The sequence below is a fragment of the Verticillium nonalfalfae genome (assembly GCF_003724135.2).
Source record: "Verticillium nonalfalfae strain VnAa140/NRRL 66861 chromosome Unknown scaffold_131, whole genome shotgun sequence".
Lineage (NCBI taxonomy): Eukaryota > Fungi > Ascomycota > Sordariomycetes > Glomerellales > Plectosphaerellaceae > Verticillium > Verticillium nonalfalfae.
Window position 1 is genome coordinate 1 of NW_021167356.1, and position 20,793 is coordinate 20,793.

Consider the following 20,793-nt stretch of genomic DNA (forward strand, 5'->3'; position numbering starts at 1 on the left):
AGTCTCACGCTCTACCGATTGAGCTAGCCGGGCAGGCAGGTTGCTTGTTGTTGCAACCCGACTCGGGAAGGGATGTCATGTTGCGTGTGTGCGTGGGGTTGGAAGGCGAACAGATTTTTTTTTTGCCTAGCATCTTTCCGTCGCGGCGTATCCGGCGGGCTTGGGGGGGGCATCATGCCGAGGCTGGTTGGCGCGGCGTCGTCTGTCGGCCCACTCGTACACGAGCCCACCCGCATCCGAGAGAGAAGAGTTCAGCTGCGGTGAAAGTCATGACGGTGCAGATACGTGAGGACGTGGGACAAGAGGACTGCATTGTATAGACAAAATAAGAATTCATATCGCGTTGCTTTTATGTGAGCAAACAGTCGCTTCTCAAAGCGTAGAACTTCTCCCTGCGACAGTCGCAGTGCAAAAGTGCCTCCTCCTCCTCCTGCTTCCTCCCTTCTCCGTATATACACCAAATCAGACGTCAAGTCACATTGAAAGTGTCCTGAAAACTACCTCCCAGCCACCTTGACGAGACCCTCAGATTGTAAAGAAATAGTCGTGCGCCATGCGCTGTGTTATGTTCGTTTGAAAAGGAAAATTTGTAGACATGGGATGTGGTTGGTGGAGCCGCGTTGGCGATATTAGTGAAAAATAAATTGAAAGTATTGCAAGCGTGTGACGCATGACCCGTGAGACCTCGAACGCCTTGTGTTCGATCGGCAAGACCGAAATGCCCGATGGGGGTGTGGAGGGGTATCTTCAGAAACAAATAGAAACCCAACAGGCGCGGTGTTGAGCGATCTCTTCTTTTCTAAAGGGTGAAACTAAAAGTTCTGCGAGATACCCGCACTCTGCTGCGGGTAGTGCGAGGGGCTTTCAATACGCGTGTTGCGTCGCGCCGGGTTGTCCTGAATGATGGGCTGTCCCGGCAGCTCGGAAGGGCGCCCGTCGCCGTTGTAAGCGTCCTGGCCGTACGGGTTGCTCGATCCGTACTGGTCGTAGTAACCGTTGCCGCCGGCACCGCTGTACGCCATGCCGATGCCTTCGGCCGCGCTCGAGCCGTCAGAACGGCCGGCAGCGCTGTAAGAGGAAGAGGCATTAGACGGGCCGCGCTGAACACCGTTGGCGCGGTTCAAAGCAGCGGAAGGACCCATGGCGCCGAGAATCTCGCCATCACCACCGTACTGGTTCTCGTTGAGCAGGTGCTCGCCTGAACGTGTGTCAGAAATGTTGCCGTGGGTTTGCGAAGTGATATCCGAGTAAGCCTGACCTGTGTTGCCGCCAGACATGGTGGTCGACGCCTTGCGTCCGGTGGAGCCAGCGAGAGTAGTGGTGCCCCAGCCGCGGTAACCGGCTGATGAGGCATCCTCGCGCATCTCATACGAACCGTCACCTCCGGCGCCACCCACAGTAGGGATCGTCGGATCAGCGTTCGGGTTATAGGCGTAATCCTCAACCTCCTTGCGTCGCTCCTCCTCAGCATCCTTCTTGGCCTTTCGCTTGCGCCAGAAGTAAAGACCAGCGAGAATGATGAGGGCGACAGCTACAATGGGCACGACAACGGCGACGGCGATCTTACCGCCGCTGCTGAGGCCACCACCACCGCCACCTCCAGGGCTGATGGGACCGTTGGTTCCTGTACTCGTCGCAGCAGTGCTCTCGCTGGTGGTCGACGCACGTGGGGCGGTCGTGGTAATAGTGCGAATGACAGTGCTGGTCTGGCCGCCGGGGTTGGTCACGACAGAAGACTCAACAGTGGTAATCTGCGTCGACGCGGGAGCCTGTTCAGAAGTGGTAGGCTGCGTCGTCGTCTCGGGAGCGGGGGGCGTCGAGCTTGTGCTAGGCTCGGGCACCGGAGCAGGGGCGGAAGTCGATGTAGATGGCGCAGGGGGTGGAGGCTGTGATGTTGTCGATGTGGTTGCTGGGGCCGCAGGCGTCGAGGGGGAGGGCACTACAGCAGTAGGGCTGCTGGGCGCGGGAGCTGGAGATCCGCCGGCCGTGGTCGAAGGGGAAGTGGCGGGGTCGACCGGAGTGGTAGTTGCGGCACCAGTGGGCGTGCTAACAATGGGCGAAGCCGCAGGAGAATCCGACGGCAGAACCGGGGATTGAGTGTTGTTGTCAGACATGATGGAGGCTCGTCGCGGTTTCGATGAACGATTCTTCTGCTGACGTGGTCATGTTAGCCAACGTATAACGTGGCGAGGTAGAGGCCAGTGGCGTGACCCAGATCAGATTTTTGTCTTTGGGATGACGATGCAGAGTAAACAAGGCCTCAATGTGGTTCAAGAACTGCAATGGCACGCTGCAGAGCAAATTGGTCCGTCCCAAAAGGTAGAGACGCGGAGACATGTATGGGCAAACAAGCATGAGGTGTGGCGTCGGAATAAAGGAGGCAAGACAACGTACCGTGGATTTTCCCAATCGCACTCAAAGCGGCGTTTTTGCTTTCGATTCGATTAACGATAGGTTACGATCCAAGACGCCGTGACCAAGAATAGGTCGGTATCGTCAGAGGGCGGCAGGTCGGGGTAGGCGTCTGAAGATGGGACCTCTCTCGACAGACGCAGGACCGGTAGCAATTGTTGTGCAAAGTGCTAGTGTCGCGCGACTACGTCCCGCACGTTCACTGGTCGACGAATGGCTGGCTCGGGTGTGCGTTGCTCGTCGGGCGCTGCGATCGGATTTGTAGATCGTGGGTCGAGACGATGGGACGAGCAGTGTCGTCAGAGTCGATGGGCACAGTGACGAGGGAAAGGAAAAGAGAGAAAAAGTGAAGCACCAAAACGCGGCGAGGTGAGATGAGATGATTCGGGTTGGCTGTGACGGGGCACGGAATAGGCAGGCAGGAGAGGGAATTAAGGGACCCAGACTGGCAGTGGCAGGGGCAGTGGCAGTGGGAGTGGTAGCGACGGCAGCGGCAGCAAGAAGCAGGAAGCAGGAAGCAGGAAGCAGAACCCCAAGCCAAGACACGAGACGCAGGACACAAGACACAAAGACGAAGGCGGCCGGGACGGACAGGGCAGGAGAGACCAGGCCATGCACCCACCCACCAGTGACGGAAAGCGGGCACCGTGTGGCGCTCCAAGTGCTCCAAGTGGAGGTGGCTCGGGCTCGGCTCCTCGGGCATTTACTGGACAAGGCTTCGCCGGGGTCCCAGTGTACACGGTAGCAGGGCAGCAGCAGGGCAGCAACAGGGCAGCTCGAGGGCAGCGCCAGGGCAGAGTCAGGCGCCCCCCCCCCCCCGAAGCAGCTCCAGGGCCTACCCCTTTCAAGTGGCACTGCCAACCCATTTCGTGCACAGCCCGTTTCCGGCCCAGGCACGAGAAACAACAGGAGGTCCACACTGTATGCATGGTACATGCCGTCGGAAACCTAAGGTGCTCAAAGGTTGGGTTCGAAGCCTTTCACGCAAGAGGATCATCGTCACCACACGAGGGCCAATTCTCCATTCGCCTATGCTAGACTTGGCCTCGAATTCATGCCGAACTCTCCCTTCCAACCCACTGCGGACCGAGGACCACTCGCCGCCTGCAGAAACCCTTCACCGACAGCCTGCGTCCGTGAGTGACCTGATATGCCCCATGGACGAGCCCGCTCCGGTGCAGCGAGGCGACATTGGGGGAAATTGCGTGCACCCATTCTGCCCTGTACCTGTCTTTGAGCGCACGGGCAATGACGACGAGGATGACCACTTCTCCGTCCCCGTTGGGCAGGCAGTCGAAAGACACTGAAAGAGAGAGAGAGAAAAATAAAAAAGACCCCTGCGCTATATCTAGTCCCCCGAACCCCCCATATGACAGAGGGCCGGGGCCGATATCCGCACGACTTCGGCCCTGCTCCTTTTCTCGCTGACCAACACGTCCTGTTATCCGCCCATGGCCGAGGCAGGAGCATCGTCACGAGAACCGTCCCTGCCGTCTGTCCTGCCTGTCCAGAGGCTGAACTGACACATGGCACAGAATCGTAACTTGGCAGTCTCGATCCCAGCCGCGTCTCAATTAGGCCGAAGTGCTGGATTTGTCGAAGGAACACGCGCTGCATTCCATTGGTGAATGCATCGAACGGCTATTTTTCTCTGCTGGCTGACCTCGTGTTGGTCGGCACCCGCATCTGCTGCACATGCACCTGGGCATGGGGCGTCGCTGAGTGCAGCTGTCCAGATTGAGATTAGTCGCCTCGATGTTCTTCACGCGTTCACAACTCAGACACCTCGCCTTGGCAAGCCAATCCTGCACTGGGATCCTTTGCTTCAACGTACGTAGCATCAGGGTCGCTCAATAGCTCCAGCTTATTGCGCAGGCTATCAGGTTGTGCAATCGCTCTCCCGTCGCTGCGGAAACTATGGCGGCAGTTCGTGACCCAGATATCGGTCCGTAGCCTGTCCATATCCGCTGTCAGTGCAGCGAGTCATACCTTTCCCTCTACGCCCTACCTACGCCGCACCGCGACCTAGCACCAGCGCCCCAACGCCGGAAATCCGACCACCTACAGCATACCTAATCAATCATGCCTCGCTGCCCAGGCCCGCAAATCAAGCGGCTCTGAAACCCATTGAATGTCTACAGACACATTTTCGTAGACCAACCGCTCTCCGAAACCCCTCCCACTAACCTCCCGCAGTATGCTCTTCTTCAGGCGGCGAGCCCGCAACTTCCCCCGCCCTCCCGCGACCGATCCCACTCGATCCGCACACGCCGCCGATCCCTCCAGCGCAGCGCCGCGTAGTCTCCTCTTGGCATCCGCTATCTGCCAAGACCTGCAACGGCAGTGGCAAACCAAGAAGATATTTTGCTCGTATTCCCAAAGGGCGCTCACTAAACCCTCACCGGCGAGCCTCGGGTCAAAGCCAGCCTCATCTGCAGCCTCTCTGGCTAGCTGGTCAGTAGCGTTCGGGCCTGTAAGCAAAGGCCCCGAACGTGAGGTCATCCCGAGAAGCACCACACGCATGACGATCCGCGATCCCGCATTGGAGCCCACATCCCACCAGATGACGTGCCTTCATCCGATCATGGAGAACGATTCAAAGGGAAAGGACGTACTTGAAACGGCCACAAAGCGGTCTGTAGTACCACAGCAGGCTTGTCCTCATATCGGGAAGCCTAGAGCCTTTCTGATCAAGTGATCGTTCCTACTCTCAATCTCAAGTCTAAGTCTTCACGAATACTGATTTGAAAGTGACGTGACATTCCTCAACGTTCGACTGCAACAACTCCTGGACCAGCCGCAACAAACCTCAGGACTGGCCTGGGAAGAGAGAGGGGGGAGGCGGGCAGTGCCGGCAGTGCCCTTCCCAAGCGGTAACGCCGCCCGCCCGAACGTGTTGAGATACGAAAATAGCAGCCTCCCGCCCCTAAGAAAAGAGCCGGTCGCACTGGATGGTTGGCCGCCGTCCTCTCGCAACGGGCATGGAAAGCCACCATCGATCTTAGCCTTCCACACAGCCAAAGCAAGCCTCGCTTGCGACTTCAGCTTCTCGGCGTGGCTATTGTGTGGTGCCCACCATGCAGATCAGCCGCCAGTCACCCGTCCCGGATCTGCAAGGTACACAATCGAGACTCTTAGTGAAGCGCGTTACTGGGACAAGCAGCCATTCGAGCATTCCTCCTAAGCCTCATCAACACGCGATCTCACCAACATCACATGCCAAGCAAATCCAAGTTGCAAATGCAAGAAATTGTCAGTCACGCAAGCGCGTGTGTCTTGATTGTATTCGCCGTCTGTCTTTGTCTGATTTCGACAATTTAGGCCCCAGTCTATATGCAGAAAAGCCCGTGAGAGACCAAAAGCATCATCATCTCTGATCCGAATACTCCAATCACGGTAGGTGTGTGTATGTGATGTTTGTCTGTAGTGTGACCCAACCCGTAAGAAAATAAAAAGACATTACCAGGTATGTCGCTTGTGGTGAAAAAAGAGTGCGCCGCTGGACGACGAAGCGTCTTCCCATGCCGATGCAACAAAACACGCCCCCTCCTCGCAGAGTCAGAGTCATGTACGTAATTGAGAACAATGTGCCGATGCCGCTCGCTTCATGAACCGGCGCTGCCGGAGTATCAACCCATTGTGGAAGGCAGGGTGAATAGGTCAGTCGCCTAGGTGCGCATGCCCCAAGAGGGTTTCAGCGTCGTCTCGAGACTGGCCTGCGTGAAGACTGTATCGCCTGGGAGACGACTGACGCGACCGGCGCCACTGCGGATGGCGTGGGCTTGAACGGCCGAGATGCCGCTGCGGTTGCTACGTATGCTGCCGGCGTCGCTCATGTTGTCCTCGTTTTGGAACTTGCGGGGAGGAGCGAAGTCAAGTGCTGTGAAGGTGCTCGACTTTCGGAGCAAGTGCGGGCTTGGAATCGCAGGCATCTCCTCAAAGCTGCTGACAAGAGGCGAGGCGATAGGCACCTTGGGCGCGAACGGCCGCCTTTCACCCGCCGGGCTCTGGGAGCGACCACGCTGGCGGTCCTCGTAGCTCTCTGGAGGCGCAAAGTCGATAGCACCCAACAAGGCCATGTTGTCGTCCCTCAGCTTCGAGGGGTTAGGTAGCGTGGTCAGAGCCGTGGGAGGTGGGCCCTTGGGCTTGGGTTGCCGCTGGAACTTGTTGGATACGGATGAACCGGGTCGTGGCTGGCCATAGGCACTGGAGAGAGAGGACCCCGGGCGTGTAGGTGTTCCCCATCTGCCATTCGACATCGCTGTGCCGGCACGGGGCGGGCCTTGTTGCCTGCCGCGAGGCATGTTCATACCTCCAATAGACCCGTGCATACCTCGAGGAGGAGGTCCTCGCAGGCGCGATCCGCTGGGTGGCGGCGTCATCGCGCGCCTTGTCACCGGTTGGGCATACGGCATGACAAAAGAATTGGAAGCCGGGTCGTAAAAGGCGTCGTTGCCACCGCCGTACCCAGCATCGTAATCCTCGTAGTACTGTGCACCACCTTGCTGGTGGTTAGGAGGAGGCATGTTGTGCTCGCCAGGGGGCTTGGAATCATCGAAATACTCCTTGTAAAAGGATCGGATTCTGTTCGCTCTCTCCTCCGGGTCCTCAGACTCCATAACCTCATTAGGTGGCAGAGGCCGCAACCCTACAGAAAGCCTCTTGTTGTCTTGCTGAGGAACACCAAGCCCGAGAGCCCGGGATTCGCGGAAGTTACCCTCCATGGAACGCCTCTGCGTAGATCGACCGCGCTCCTCATACTGCTCATAGTCCGCATAGTTCTGGGACTGCTGGCCGTGCGGGCCGTCGCGATCGTCGATATCCATGGGACCGTCAGGCATGACGGCGGGAAGAACACCAGCTTGGTCTGTCTTGCGGACGGCAGGGCTGGAAGGTAGACCGTTGAAAGTTTGAGGTGGGGCCTCGAAATTCATTTCGTGGAGACCCAGACCAACACCAATTTCCGGGAGCACGGGGGACTGGAGGGTCGACGTCGACGCCGCATTGTGGACTTGGTGAGCTGCGGGGTCAGGGAATTGCGCAGCTGGCTCGTTCCAGGACGGCTGCGAAGCACCAGAGCTGACGCGTCGGGCGTCTCGTTGCGCTACCGGGGCCGGTTGGGTGACATCGGGGACATGAGGAAGGTTGCGGTTGCTGTCGTCGAAGTCTTCAGCGTAGGAAACGGTTCCAATCTCGGGGATAATGGCATGAGGGAGGGAACCACCAGTCGGTGAGATAGGAGATGTTTCAAGCTGCGGCGTTCTGGCTCCGGTGGGGGTTGCGAAAGGATCGGCAGTCAAGGGAGGAGGCTTCGGGAGCGAGTTTTGACGAGGCGGATGAGTACGGCTGTGAAGACTCGAGCCGCGCTCAGTTGATCCGGTGTACACTGATGAGCCGGCGCGTCCTTCCTTCTCAGGACGGAACGAGCGAATGGAACCGACTTCGCTGCCGTACTGGTTGACTGGTCGGTAGGGGTCGTCATCGTCGTGGAGGTTACGGGCGAGGGAGTGAAGGGACTGTTTGGAGCCCTGAAGCGCTGGTGGCAGAAGGTACGGGCTGGAGAGGTTCATGTCCATCGAGACCTGCGCGCGATGCTTGGGATCGAGGTTCAACATCTTCTCACGGAACACACTTTTCCGCTTACCGCCCCTGCCCATCTTGTCGTCGTTGATGCCAAAATCAAGACTCATGGTGGGGTCGCTGGCTTCTTCCATCCTCTGCTTCTTGATACCTCTTCGGTGCAAGTAGTAAAGGATCGACATGATGGCAACAATGGGAATCCTACAGGATTGATTAGTCGTTTGCCATGGTGAGAGAACACGTTAGACATACACAACACTGAGAGCAATAATGAGCGTCTGAGGCTTGACAGCTGGCGCTTCACAGTCGGGGTGATCGGGATCACACTCCTTTCGGGCTGCAATGACTGGACCTGGAGACCTAAGTAGGGTAGCGTCTTCATGCGTAGGTTCCGCAGTTCGGACGCGTATCCGAGAACCCATCCGATAGCCATTTCCATTGAAGGCTGTGGCAGCCATGTTGATCGTCGTGATTCAAGGTTGGCGCAAACCTTTCACGTGTACCGTCCTAATTAGGTGCCAAGCAATCCGTCGTGAATATGTAAAAATGCCGGAGGAAATCGCAGACTGCGTGTGTTTGTGTAAGGATCTTGTGAGATGTTTCGGGGTGTGCCGAGTCAAAATCGGGGATCTAATCGGAGATCAAGTCGTTACTAGTTCTTCGAAAAAAAGCAGAACGATGCTGGGTGTGCCAGAGCGGGCGGGTAAAGAGTGTCGTCCGTAGGCTTGGGATGAACAAGTCTAAGGGGGGGTAAAAATGAGTGTGGAGAGTTTGTCTTTCGAGGTTGGGACAAACAATAAAAGAGTGACGAGCCCGCTGGCAGGCAGATCCCGCAAAAGAGACAGACAGTCGGCAGTTGAAGGCTTGAGAGGAACTGACGATGAGGAGAGAGAAAGGAGAAAGAGGAGTCGTGACCTCGAAGGAAGACCAGAATGGAGGTCGTCGGGAGAAGACCCACCAACTTGCCAACCCACCTATCTCACCCTCTCGTTCTCTTCCTTCCCCCCAGGTCAGGTACGGGGGGCGGCGGCGGAAGGAGAGCGAGGAAAACGACTGGGCAGGGGAGGCACGGCCAGACCCAGGGTAGCAGCCACTTGCCTGCCAACGAGGGCCAGCAAAACGGAGCCAAGAGCGCCAGGGAACGGAGCAACGTGTGGAATTGGCGAATGAGGCCTAATTTCGCCAAATGAATTAGGCGGGGCTCGCTGGGGTCCTTCGTCTGTTGTGCTTGTTTGCTTGCCGCCCCTTCACAAAACAGGCGTGCACAGCACTGAGGACCACCACTGACATGTCGAACCGACGCGCTAGCCCAGGCACCGCGCAGGGAGTCCCAGGATCTACAGGGGGTTAGTGCAAGCATTGGACGCAGGAACGCGCCCCGGCGTTGCGGGAAGGGGCGCACCTTCCCCTCGCCCTTGCCTGATTGAGAGGCCCCGATACGCGCCGTGCGAGCGAGCGTCGTTTCCCATCCCTTTCCTTGCCATCCTGCATTGCCTGCCCACCCAAGAGACCTACCGTCTCAACTTTGGCACTGTCTCCGTCTGAACGACGCCTTCCAGATAAGCAACGCCAGGGAACGTGGGAACAGCCCTGCACCCTTCATCCTAGGGAATCCTAAATCCAGGCTCCATTGCCAACAGGTCTGTCCCACTGGTGCAATCCACATGAAGAGCCCAGGCCTGGCCAACCCCTGAACCCATGGCGACTTCTTTCTACCACGATGTACTGCCGAAATGATGCGATCAGAAATCTGGGTTCAGGGGCGAGACCGAGCCGTCGTCGAATCGTGCGATGTCCTGTACAGGACAGAGTTCTCTCTATTGTTGTGAAGCACCACAACAACAGGATAGCGGTGTACACGTACTGTACAATCGGGGCTTCTCCTTCTGCCGCCCCGTTTTGGTCTCGGACAGACACCATCTTGCTTGCTGCGTTGAGAGACACTCAGTGTCTTGTGCGACCGACCATCTCTCCCAGCCCATGTTCCCCCTTGTCAACTCAGACGGGATGTGTCTGTGTCTCCTGGTCTGGTCTCGTCTTACTCATCATGCTCAGGATCTTTTCCGCTGCACTGCGCCAAGACTACTGCAAGGCTGCGAACGATGATTTTGCTGCAGAGAAGAAAAAGGCCTCGTTCCAAGGAAACGTCAACCCCAAATATGTATGTCATGTCTTCTCAGGGGCGGAATGCTAGATGTGGTGGCGTTGTACTCTCAAGTCAGGGAAATTGTGATGTCAGCAGCGATCGCCTATTGGCCCGTGACTTGTGTCTAGATTGCGGCATCACCACCAATCATGCATCCCATCAGCATTCATGATTATTTTTGTGCAAACTCGATGCCGCCTCCGACCCCATCACTCACAAAATGCCTGGAGTGCTTGTGACGTAGGACAGCATGCCCGCTTTCCTGTCTCGGAGGTCGCCACCCGCTCTGAACATGCCAGAGTCCATCAGATCCCGCCAAGCTAGCATCGGAAGCCTCAGCATTACACCCTGTCTGCTGGTTTGGAGATCTTGTAGAAGTCGGGTGCGTACTCCAAGAGCCAGTTCCTTTCAATCTTGGTAATGTCACGGATGTAGACCTTGCTGCTAGTCTCTATAATCTCGTGATAGATGACCCAGTCCGCCTTGCGACTGAAAAGGAGCGATGTTGGATGCGCGTGCAGCGTCATGTCGCCGGCCACTTTTTGGAACGTTCCATCGGGACGCATCCTCGCCGCGTGGGCAAAATACCCACTCGTGAGACATCTTCGAATCTGCTCAGCTTTTTTCAACATGTCCTGCTGCGTCAGTTTCGTCCCAAGCGATTCGTCGACCGGGATGCCGAACCGCTCGATGTATCGCTTGAGCTGGGCCCGAACACTGACTGCCTTGGTCATCGTCTTGAAGTTGAGGTTGTGATCATGACAGAAGCGCGCCTCTTTCTTGCCTTTGGTGATAAAGGCGAGATAAACGTTGAGCAGCGTCAGGTGATCACCCTCTTCGACGGCAAATTTGCGTCTTGAACTTTCCATCCTTTTCCTCTCGCCGTCGTGATAAAACCACACATTGCCAGCGACGCTGGTCATGGCAGCAATCGTGAGAATCTCACTTAAACAGCCGAAAGACTGTGCACTCAGCAACGTCTTGCCCATCATCGGCTCTACGGCAATCTCCGCCATTCTGTATCCCAACGGGCGAGTCAATTTGGCGTACTCGTCAAGTGCGCCTAGCGAATAGAGTAGCTCGAGGGCTTTTGCCATCAGTTTGGCTGGAGGCGCGCTGAGAAAGGGGAACCGCAGAATATTGTCGATGCCGAGGGCTTTCAGCTGCAGGATGAATGGCGCAAGGTTAGTCCTTTGGATTTCAGGAACATTGGCGTCCGCCAAACTCTCCCATGCCTCCTCAGTGTAGAGCCTGAAGCATTTGCCAGCTCTCGTACGACCTGCTCGTCCTGCTCTCTGCATGGCTGATGCTTTGGATAGCGGAGTTGTAGTAAGCGAGTCGATGCCGAGGTCGGGGTCGTACGTCCTGAGCTTTACGAAACCACAGTCTACAACGTAGACGATGCCGTCAATCGTCACTGAAGCCTCCGCAATATTCGTCGAGAAAACAACTTTTCTTTTGTTCTCCGGCGGTTTGTCGAAGATGAACATCTGCTGTTCGGTCGACAGCCCTGCATATAATGGTAATGGTTCAAGAGTTCGTTCTTGAGGCCCCATCTCAAGCAGTCGATCTGCGACAGCTTGGACGGCCTTATCAATTTCTTCACGGCCAGTCAGAAAGACTAGGATATCGCCATCGGCCTCCTTCGTATGAATGTCCAGAACAGTGGTTATGGCCCTCTCGAAGTAGTCTTCGGTTGGCTCTTCGAGATATAGAATATCGATCGGAAAGGCCCGGCCCTCGATTTTGACGACTGTTGCTGGTGATTCTGAAATTTGTGTTTCGGGCGCTCCAGACTCCGGCGCAGGTGTAAAGTATTTGAGGAAGGCGTCTGCTTGTAGTGTCGCGCTGCTGATAATTAAGCGGAGTTCAGGACGCTTCCTCATGATCTTTTTCAACAGGCCTAACAAGATATCTGTGCTGATGGACCTTTCGTGCGCCTCGTCTACCATGATGACCGAGTACCGCGAGAGAAGAGGATCGACAAGAGCCTCTCTAATCAGGAGGCCGTCGGTCAAAAATTTGATTCGTGTGGAAGACGACGTGACATCTTCAAACCGAATTGAGTAACCGACTTCCTTTCCAACATCGCAGCCGACTTCCTCAGCGACTCGCAGGGCGACCGTCGTTGCTGCGACTCGACGTGGCTGTGAAAATGTTAGATCTCGCCAACAAAAGGGCACCTCGTGAGTAGACGGACCTGTGTTACGCCGATGACCTTGCCGCCGTCCGCCCATCCCGACGCCTCCAAAAATTGGGGTATTTGGGTGGTCTTGCCTGAGCCCGTCTGGCCGACAATGATGGTAACAGGTTTGGTTTCGATGAGATAAAGCAAGCCTTCACGGTGCTTGGCAATTGGAAGAAGGGCAGCAGGTTTGTGAAGTGCTGGTATGAAAGCCGAGTTTACGTCGAAGTCTGCCATGGTTACCGGTGGTGCGCCTTTAACGATTGTCGGCAAAGAAAGATCCACTGATCAACAGGTCGAGATGCCTCAGGGCCAGTCTCACAGTTTCTGGATTTTGGACATCCGAAGGCATATTACCAACGTTGCTGCTATCCTCACCAGCCTTGACTACAAGACAGACTGGCTTGTGAGGTGTGAGGAACCAACTGGTAGCAGTAGGTGACAGCTGTGATCTTGTCATTCGCCCGGTGATGTGGCCGATGTGACGACACAGGCAAACGGTCCGATGTGGCGCAGCACCAAGTGGAAGCCTGGTGCTCGGTGCGGCGTCATCTGCGTCGCGGCCCACTTCTGTCGGCGTCCGACATGGACCCCTCCCATGATCAACAGCAATCTCGAAGCATCCAGGTTTCCCAACAGCCCCATTGCAAGCATTTCCAGGAAGAAACATAACCTTACGAGGCACCTGAGATACAACTTGAACTTTCGCTACGCAGCAAGCAGTCGCCATGTCTGCGCCGGCCGAGACGGTGAGGTCCCACTCTATATTCATTCAACCTCTGTGGCACTAACGATAGTCTGGCCGTACTAGGACAAGAACACTTCCCCTGGTGCTCCTGAATCACCCACTACAGCTCGTCCCCTCGAAATGGACGACGATGATGTTCAAGACTCGGGTATTGTTGGAGATGATGCCTCCAAGACCACACCCGCAGCGGCCAGCACCACACCCGCAACAAGCGACGAGACGCCTCCGACGAAACCCCCTCGCCCTCTGACTGAGGCGCAGAAGAACGAAGCCATCCTAAAGGAGGCATTCCCTGGAATCGACGCGACTGTCATCAGGGCTGTTCTCACTGCCAGCCGCGGGCAGATTGATCCAGCTTTCAACGCCTTGCTCGGTATGTAACCGGTCCAATAGAAATACACCCACAGAAGACATGGTCTGACAGCAGTTTCACAGAGATGACGGATCCCGATGCGGCTCAGAGGGAGCCCAGTGAGGAGGCTCCGCCTCCTCAGCCCCCGCGCCCGTCGGGCCCAGCCCACACTATGTCGCAACTCGAGTCGGACGAGCTATATGCCCGCCAACTCGCAGAGCAATACAACGCTGGGGCATATGAACAACGAACCTCGAGCCGCGGCCAGCCCAGACAGCGCCAGCAGACGGGACTCAAGCCAAACGAGCTTCATGATAAGGAGCACAACTTTTTCGAGGATGACCTGCCGGTCATCCAGGAAAGACTGAAGCAGGGCTTCGTGGAGACCCAAGGCAAGGTTAACTCCTGGATCACCACACTGAAGAAAAGGATCGACGAGGAGTTTGCCGAGAGCGACGAACCTACACGACCCCAGCGACCCGGCCATGAGCAGTTTCCTGGGCCACGACCTGGGCAAGCCAGCCGCAGGAGTGGAGACTACGAACGCTACGATGCAGACCCTCAAGTGCTGAGCGACGACTTTGCGGGTATGAAGTTCTCCGCCGATGGCAGTGAGTATCGCCAGCCACAATGTAACTCATGAGTTTCTTGTTGACATCCAACTCAGCGCCCGTCCGCGGCAACAGGCAGCAGGTATCGAGCCCGGATCTGTTCCGACCGCCGCCACCCTCCAAGTCTCCCAGGTCGTCGGACGGCAGGAAGGTCGCCTTCAGGGATGGAGGCGATGACGATGTGTATGGCGTCTCCCCCAAGCTGTCTGCAGAAGACAGCAATAAGCCAAAGGCCAGCAAGTGGCAGCCTCTGTCGACGGTTGACCCCAGCCCCATCACGGACAACGACCCATTCAGTCTAGGTGACAGCGAGGACGAGCGCGACGCCAAGGACAAGTCAGGCTCGAAGGACATCAAGCTTGACGACAATGAGCGGCTGAAACTCGCCGCTGCCGAGGCCATGTCCGACAGTCTTGTTGACTCGAACAAGAAGGATGAGACGTCCACGGCCGCAGCAGGCGTGGATGCTGCAAAGAAAGTCTAGCCTTGACGTGTTGTCGGCTTATGGTCGGATGTTGTTTCTCGGATGGTGTTTCTCTCATGTCGTGCAACGTCACAGACAACAGGCATTTACGCAGGCGGGCGTTCGGGAGGTCACCTATCTTCAGGTCATGTTCAAGAGTGAATCCCAATACCAGATTGACCAGATCTACAATATCGCCTCGAATATTCTTCCTCTTTTACCTCGATGCCCGCTCTTGACTGAATGAGATGACTCGCTGCGGGATTCACATCAAGGCTATCCGCTGTGGTGGTTGCCAAAGGATTTGCTTACCAGATGGGAACAACGGGTCCGAAAAAGGCTCAATGAGCGGATCAGAATAGGGCGATCTGCCGGGCTACTTGTAAGTCGACCGGATTTCAGGCCGGGCTTGAGCACAGCAAGTCAAGCATACGTCACTAGAATCGTCAACCTGTTCCGGCCACATGAATTGACTGATGTGATTACATCATGCTCAGCCAACCAATACCCCTCATATCCCGACTCGCAGTAGACGCGAGCCCAGCATCGGCCTCGACACTGCAAACTGCTTTCTGCTTCAGTCAAGTGGGCACGTGGCCATGTTTCTGGCATTCGAGGCCCAGCTGGTTGCTGCAGGTTGAGTAGCGCAAGACCGTTTAGGAGGAGGGGTCCAGCGGGTGGTTAACGAGGGATATCTCAGCCTCGTACTTGGCGTGAGAATGGGGGGGGAAAACGTGGTCCGATTGCAAGGTTTGATTGGACAGAAGTTAAGTCTTGGCTAGATCGGTGGTAGGTGCACCAGGCGAGCTCATGTTGGTGACAGCTACCCAGGGAGCTTGGAGGGTCCCGATGGTACATTGTTGGTGGCTAAAAAGAGGTAGCACGCGACGGAGATCGTGTCCAGGAGGCTTAGCTACGTACCTTATCTACCACAAGGTACCTGTCCAGCACACAGTCTCTGGGTTGCTTAAGAGAACGGCAGCTGGCTCGAACCCTGGGCGTGACGCCCGAGACTGGTGACAGGCAACAGTAACCTTAAATCTTTTTTCAGCCTCACGTGTCTCGATCGGCAGAGATGCGTTTGAGCGCTGAGCCGACGTCAGACAGGCTGCTTGACTCGAGACCATGGTGTCCCTGAAAGGTGCTGGCAGGTACCAGTCTATATGGAGGCCTCGCTGAAGAAAGACGTACTCCAAAGTCAATCGTCGAGGTTGGTGTCGTGGTGGGGCAGCTATGCAGTAAGTAAGTACCTCCGGGCAGCAGGGCAGGCACCTGAGTACCCCGCATCACCAGCGCTAGCAGGGTTTCTCACTGTGGCCCTCTGCAGCTTGCGGCAAGTTCTGTATCGATTTCTCCCCCTCGGCCTCGGAGGGCCCCTCCCATCGCGACCACCACCAGACCAATCCTTGCTCTACTGTCTCGGCCAGCTTCATCTTTCCAGCCAGAGTCTACCCGCCAGGACCCCATTCAGTCCATCATTCCACCCGCCCGTCTGAAGAGGAAATAGACAGGGACGCGGCCGCCCCGCAGTAGTCTGGCTACAACACGGCACCACGGCACTACGGCATCTTAACGACATCCTGGGACATGCTTCTCTCACTCCGCCATATCTGAGATGCCCTGCTAGCTTCTCTCCTCGTTACTTGGCTGAAGACATGACCGCCGCGACCTGTCCTGTTACGTCCTCGCCGGAGCAACACGATTTACCCTTCATCTAATCTACGACATCACACGTACCACCTGCCATCCTTCAGCTTCAATCACGAATCTCAAGCCTGTTTATTTCTTCGAATCTTCATCAAACGCGCCCTTCGGCAACAGGTAGGTTCATGCCCACCATTCCGTCTCAGTCACCTCTGGTTGTGTACAACAAGAACCCTCGTCCACAACTACTGTCCTATTTCTCTGCTCCATATCCATTGGGCTTCGACATCGGCGGTTACTACATCGACACGCCGAGGTGCATGCCGCTTCAGTCTTCACGACCCCCACATCCTCCGGCCAGAGCCCAGATCATCCATGTGCTTTTCCTCCTCCTTACCTGTGCTAGCCATGCCAGCGGCTCAAAAACCAGGGTCTGGAGATGGTGGGACTCTCATGCAGCTCCTCGGTCTGGTCCAGCCGGCCAGCCCTTCGCCTGCGTTGATCGGTCGAGTGACCTTCAGCTCGGGTGTCAGCAGCTTACCTGAAGGTTCCTCCATCCACCGCACTACTTCTCCTTCACCTATCTTGCCCTGAATCACCAGAGACCACGCCCACGTGCTACGGGCGTCTCAGTGATACCTTGTCCAGTCCCGAGCCATCTTGTTGAGAGACGACGTCAGTTCTTCAGGGACACGTTCTCGCTGCACGACCTGGCTCTGTTGCTAATACCCACCAGGACTTACAGTATTCTACCTTGCTTCGTCGTCCCGTTGCTCTACCTTTCACCCTCGTCTGGTGTCCGGGAAGCTCGCTCATCGTTTTTGTCGAGCTTCAACGTCATTTGTCAAACCACTCCCGCCAACCGTCCGGAGCGCCGTGCGTCTCTGACACCCGCACATCATGTAAGCGATGCTTTTGTGACCTGCGGCGGCTGTGCCGACATGAATCTGATAGGCTCCTGCAGGAAGTTCGGCAAGCAAATCCAGAAGCGCCAGCTGGAGGTCCCAGAATATGCCGCCAGCTTTGTCAACTACAAAGCCCTGAAGAAGGTACGTGCTCCCTCCCCACGCTCGATCCCAAACCCGCCTCGGCAGGTGCCTGTTCGGGTGCAGGAACTGTCAGAGAGGATTGGTCTATACCGTCCGATCAAATCAGGACGCCCATCCCTTGAGCGTGGGTCTTGGAACCCCCGCGTACACCCACGGCAGATGTCCAGGATGAACGTCCCACTGACCCTACACATTGCCTAGCTGATCAAAAGGCTCTCGGCCACCCCCGTCCTCAGTGCTCAGAATGACGTTCACCGGAGCATCCCTGTGGATTCGCAAGCAGCTCTTCAGGCCAACAAAGCCACATTTTTCTTTCAACTGGTACGTCACCGATGACGGCTTGGTGCAATGAACCTACTTTCGGCTTTACTTACTCGCGACCAGGAACGAGAGCTCGAGAAAGTCAATGCTTTCTACTTGCAAAAAGAGGCCGAGGTAAGATGGAATTGCGTGTATCACGTCGTACGGTGCTGAGCATCGATTCTAGCTCAAAGTTCGCCTGAGAACGCTCCTCGACAAGAAGAAGGTTCTGCAATCGCGGGGCCAGGGTTTCCCCCGTCGCTCAACTAAGTTTACGACACTCGAGGAAGGGTTTCAACAATTTGCCAGCGATCTGAACAAGCTGCAACAATTTGTTGAGATCAATGGCACCGCCTTCTCAAAGATCTTGAAAAAGTGGGACAAGACGAGCAAGTCAAAGACCAAGGAACTCTATCTCTCAAGAGCAGTAGAGGTTCAGCCCTTCTTCAACGCTACCGTGATCAGCGAACTTTCCGACCAGGCAACAACCAGTTTGCAAGAAATTGGAGCTTGGTCTGAGGGCGATCATGTCACCTTTGAAGCCCGGACAGATCACCTGGTCAGCAGCCAGCACTTGCTGGGCACCGACGAAGGCGATGCAGATATATTCTTACTCGACACTGTGGTGTCTGGTAACCTTGAGGCATTGAAGGACCTGCTCTTGCGGATGCAAACTGCGTCAGCCGCCACAGGTGATGGATCCAACGTGACTTTGATGGAGCGAGTCACCCGAACATTCCTCGCAGCGATCCACGATGGACCAAAGGAGTCTCTCCACCTTCTTCTCGGAACCGGCCTCGTTGACATTCAATCCGAAGATGACATCAATGAGCGAAACTGTCTTCACCAGGCTGCCATCTACGGCAAGTCATATGTTCTCGAGTATGGGCTGTCAAAGGGAGTGTCCGTCAACCGCACAGATGTATACGGTCGAGTACCTCTCCACTACGCCTGTATGCATGGACGTCTTGACATGCTTGATGCTTTGCTTAGTGGTAAGTTCTGCTGCCTTGAACTGAGATAGCATAACTGATGGTTCCTTAGGAGACGCCCAAACAAAAGACTTGATAGATCACGACAACTTCACGCCTCTGATTCATGCCATCATCCACGGTCACCTGCAATGCGTCCAGAGGCTACTCGAAAAGTCAGCTCGCCTCGACCCCGTCTCGGACGCTGACCACGTGCCTCTGAACCTTGCCTGCGAACACGGCTCGTTGGAGATTGTTGCACTTTTGTTGCAGCATGGTGCTCAGATTCTTCCTGACGCCGAGGGACTCTACCCTCACCACCTGGTGGCCCGATCGGGACAGACCCCACAGCTTCTCTTGCTGTTGAAGCAGCACGGTGCTGACCTAGACCAAGTGGACAAACTGTACGGCTGGACACCGCTCGTGCACGCAGCGAGCGAGGGCAATGTGCCGTGTCTACAGGCGCTTCTTGACGTTGGTGCTGATCCCAGCATCTTGGACGAGAAGGATCTACCTGCGATGTACTATGCAGCATGGGAAGGCCATCTGGAGTGCATGAGGCTGCTCGCACCGTTTAACAAACAGACGCGGGAGAGCCCACTCTTGCTTCAGCCTGCCTCTTCGTTGATCCCTCCAATGATGAGCAGCAGCGGTCCAGACGCCATGGTACTCGACCCCGATGCGATACCAGAGCTCGAGCTTCCCCCTCCGATCATTCCCCTCCGTCGCTACGGACACAATTTCCTTGACACTAAGACTGTCGTACAAATCAATTTTGAGGAGAACGGAGAACAACCACTCGTATTCTTCCACGATGGGAAGTACCCTGCTGCTCGACTCACTATTTCATCTAAAATGTTCGATCTCATTCCGAAAAATATCATGCTTCCTTTCCAAGAAGATACCCGGCTCGCCTCCTTCCAGATCGACAATCTGGATAACTTTACGCTCGACTTCGATGTATTCCCAACGTACGGCGCCAAAATTATCGCCAAGACGGTCGCTCTGCCGAACACTTTTAAGGCTCTCCTGAGCAGCTCTGGGAAATGCTGCTTGCCACTATTTGATCCAAGGCTGCGGGCGATCGGCCAAATCAGCTTCCACGTCCAGGTCATCAAGCCCTTTAACGGAAAGCCCCTAGAGATCACCGACTTTGAGACATACTGGAAGGCAACAAGCCAATTCGACAGGAGTCCCAGCACGTTCATTACCGGTTCGAGCCTATCTGGCGACTTTGTGCGAGTCTTCGTCCAACATACCAGCGACGGTGTACCCGTGCTCTGGCCCAGATGGACAATACCGTGTGGCGGCATCGACCTACCAGTATGTCGCTTGACTGCGGATCAGTTCACCACCATCACAGCTCGAAGCCCAAGCCGAGCAGAGCTCTCGACGTTGCGTACTAAGTCGATGGGCGGTATCGCCGACATTCACCGAATCCTTGCGACAGCGGGTGTTCCCTTGGATGAAGCCCTGTCACTGCTTCCTCACGGCATGCATGTCAACATCCAAGTCCTCTACCCGACGACAGAGGATGAAAAGGCGTTTGGACTCGGGTCCACCTTGGACATGAACAGCTTTGTCGACGCTATCCTGACGATTGTCTTCGATCACGCCCGTGCGCAGCGTGCGCAATCTCTCGAGTCTGTCCGCTCCGTTGTATTCAGCTCCTACAATACCAACCTATGTGCTGCACTTAACTGGAAGCAGCCTAACTTCCCCGTCTTCCTGTGCAATGACCTGGGGCGGGAGGAGCCCATGGCGGCACCTGATATCATTCAGAGCCACGGGCGGCGATCTACGTCCATCAAGGAAGCGGTCAGGGTCGCGCAAAGCAACAACTTCATGGGCCTCATTTGCTGCTCGCGTCTCTTGGTACGTGCTCAACACGTCTTATGTGACATATGCAAGCTAACTTGATATAGGACATGCTTCCAGCACTCGTAGATGCGATCAAGTCACACGGCCTTGTGCTCGTGACCGACAAGTCGTCGGAAGCTACGTCGGCAGTAAACTCCATGGCTGATCCATTTCCAAAGCTGCCCAAAGGTATAGACGGCGTGCTAAAGGGGCATAGTATCCTGCGATTCAATGAGTCGATTGATATGGAGTGATCATGAGCTTACTGCGTGAGCCTTCCCGCGGGTTGATAAGCGAGGTGATTATGAAATAGACCACTGGTACGGAGTTGGAATGGACGACACCTGCCGTCTCGGAGGGAGGCATGAAATGGCACAAGATAGTCACGTTTTGACAATTATTCTTTCTTCGCGAATCGTCGCGTTCTTTTGCATGCTCCTCGAACCCCTGCTTCAAATTACCATTGCCAGAC

The 20,793-nt window shown here is 55.8% G+C and overlaps 6 protein-coding genes across 6 annotated transcripts; 2 read left to right on the top strand and 4 right to left on the bottom strand.

The window, feature by feature from the left end:
• Window positions 1-812: 812 nt before the first annotated feature.
• On the bottom strand, window positions 813-2,114 carry D7B24_001556 (uncharacterized protein; the record flags this gene model as incomplete). Its single annotated transcript, XM_028635782.1, has 1 exon — window positions 813-2,114. One exon carries the CDS (start codon window positions 2,112-2,114, stop codon window positions 813-815), a length of 1,302 nt encoding a protein of 433 aa, XP_028491808.1.
• A 2,068-nt stretch (window positions 2,115-4,182) lies between these two features.
• D7B24_001557 (uncharacterized protein) lies at window positions 4,183-5,077 on the bottom strand (the record flags this gene model as incomplete). The annotated part of the gene is made up of 4 exons (XM_028635783.1): window positions 4,183-4,366; window positions 4,425-4,473; window positions 4,815-4,855; window positions 5,028-5,077. 4 exons carry the CDS (start codon window positions 5,075-5,077, stop codon window positions 4,183-4,185), a joined length of 324 nt encoding a protein of 107 aa, XP_028491809.1.
• A 1,003-nt stretch (window positions 5,078-6,080) lies between these two features.
• Window positions 6,081-8,450, bottom strand: D7B24_001558 (uncharacterized protein; the record flags this gene model as incomplete). Its single annotated transcript, XM_028635784.1, has 2 exons — window positions 6,081-8,193; window positions 8,245-8,450. The coding sequence occupies 2 exons, from the start codon at window positions 8,448-8,450 to the stop codon at window positions 6,081-6,083; spliced, it is 2,319 nt and encodes a 772-aa protein (XP_028491810.1).
• Window positions 8,451-10,479: 2,029 nt separating this feature from the next.
• On the bottom strand, window positions 10,480-12,560 carry DHX35 (ATPdependent RNA helicase; the record flags this gene model as incomplete). Its single annotated transcript, XM_028635785.1, has 2 exons — window positions 10,480-12,285; window positions 12,339-12,560. 2 exons carry the CDS (start codon window positions 12,558-12,560, stop codon window positions 10,480-10,482), a joined length of 2,028 nt encoding a protein of 675 aa, XP_028491811.1.
• Window positions 12,561-13,051: 491 nt separating this feature from the next.
• Window positions 13,052-14,518, top strand: CUE5 (ubiquitin-binding protein cue5; the record flags this gene model as incomplete). Its single annotated transcript, XM_028635786.1, has 4 exons — window positions 13,052-13,072; window positions 13,135-13,444; window positions 13,507-14,034; window positions 14,091-14,518. The coding sequence occupies 4 exons, from the start codon at window positions 13,052-13,054 to the stop codon at window positions 14,516-14,518; spliced, it is 1,287 nt and encodes a 428-aa protein (XP_028491812.1).
• Window positions 14,519-16,326: 1,808 nt separating this feature from the next.
• On the top strand, window positions 16,327-20,575 carry PHO81 (phosphate system positive regulatory protein pho81; the record flags this gene model as incomplete). The annotated part of the gene is made up of 6 exons (XM_028635787.1): window positions 16,327-16,457; window positions 17,106-17,190; window positions 17,392-17,511; window positions 17,678-18,485; window positions 18,535-20,336; window positions 20,387-20,575. 6 exons carry the CDS (start codon window positions 16,327-16,329, stop codon window positions 20,573-20,575), a joined length of 3,135 nt encoding a protein of 1,044 aa, XP_028491813.1.
• Between the last annotated feature and the right edge of the window lie 218 nt (window positions 20,576-20,793).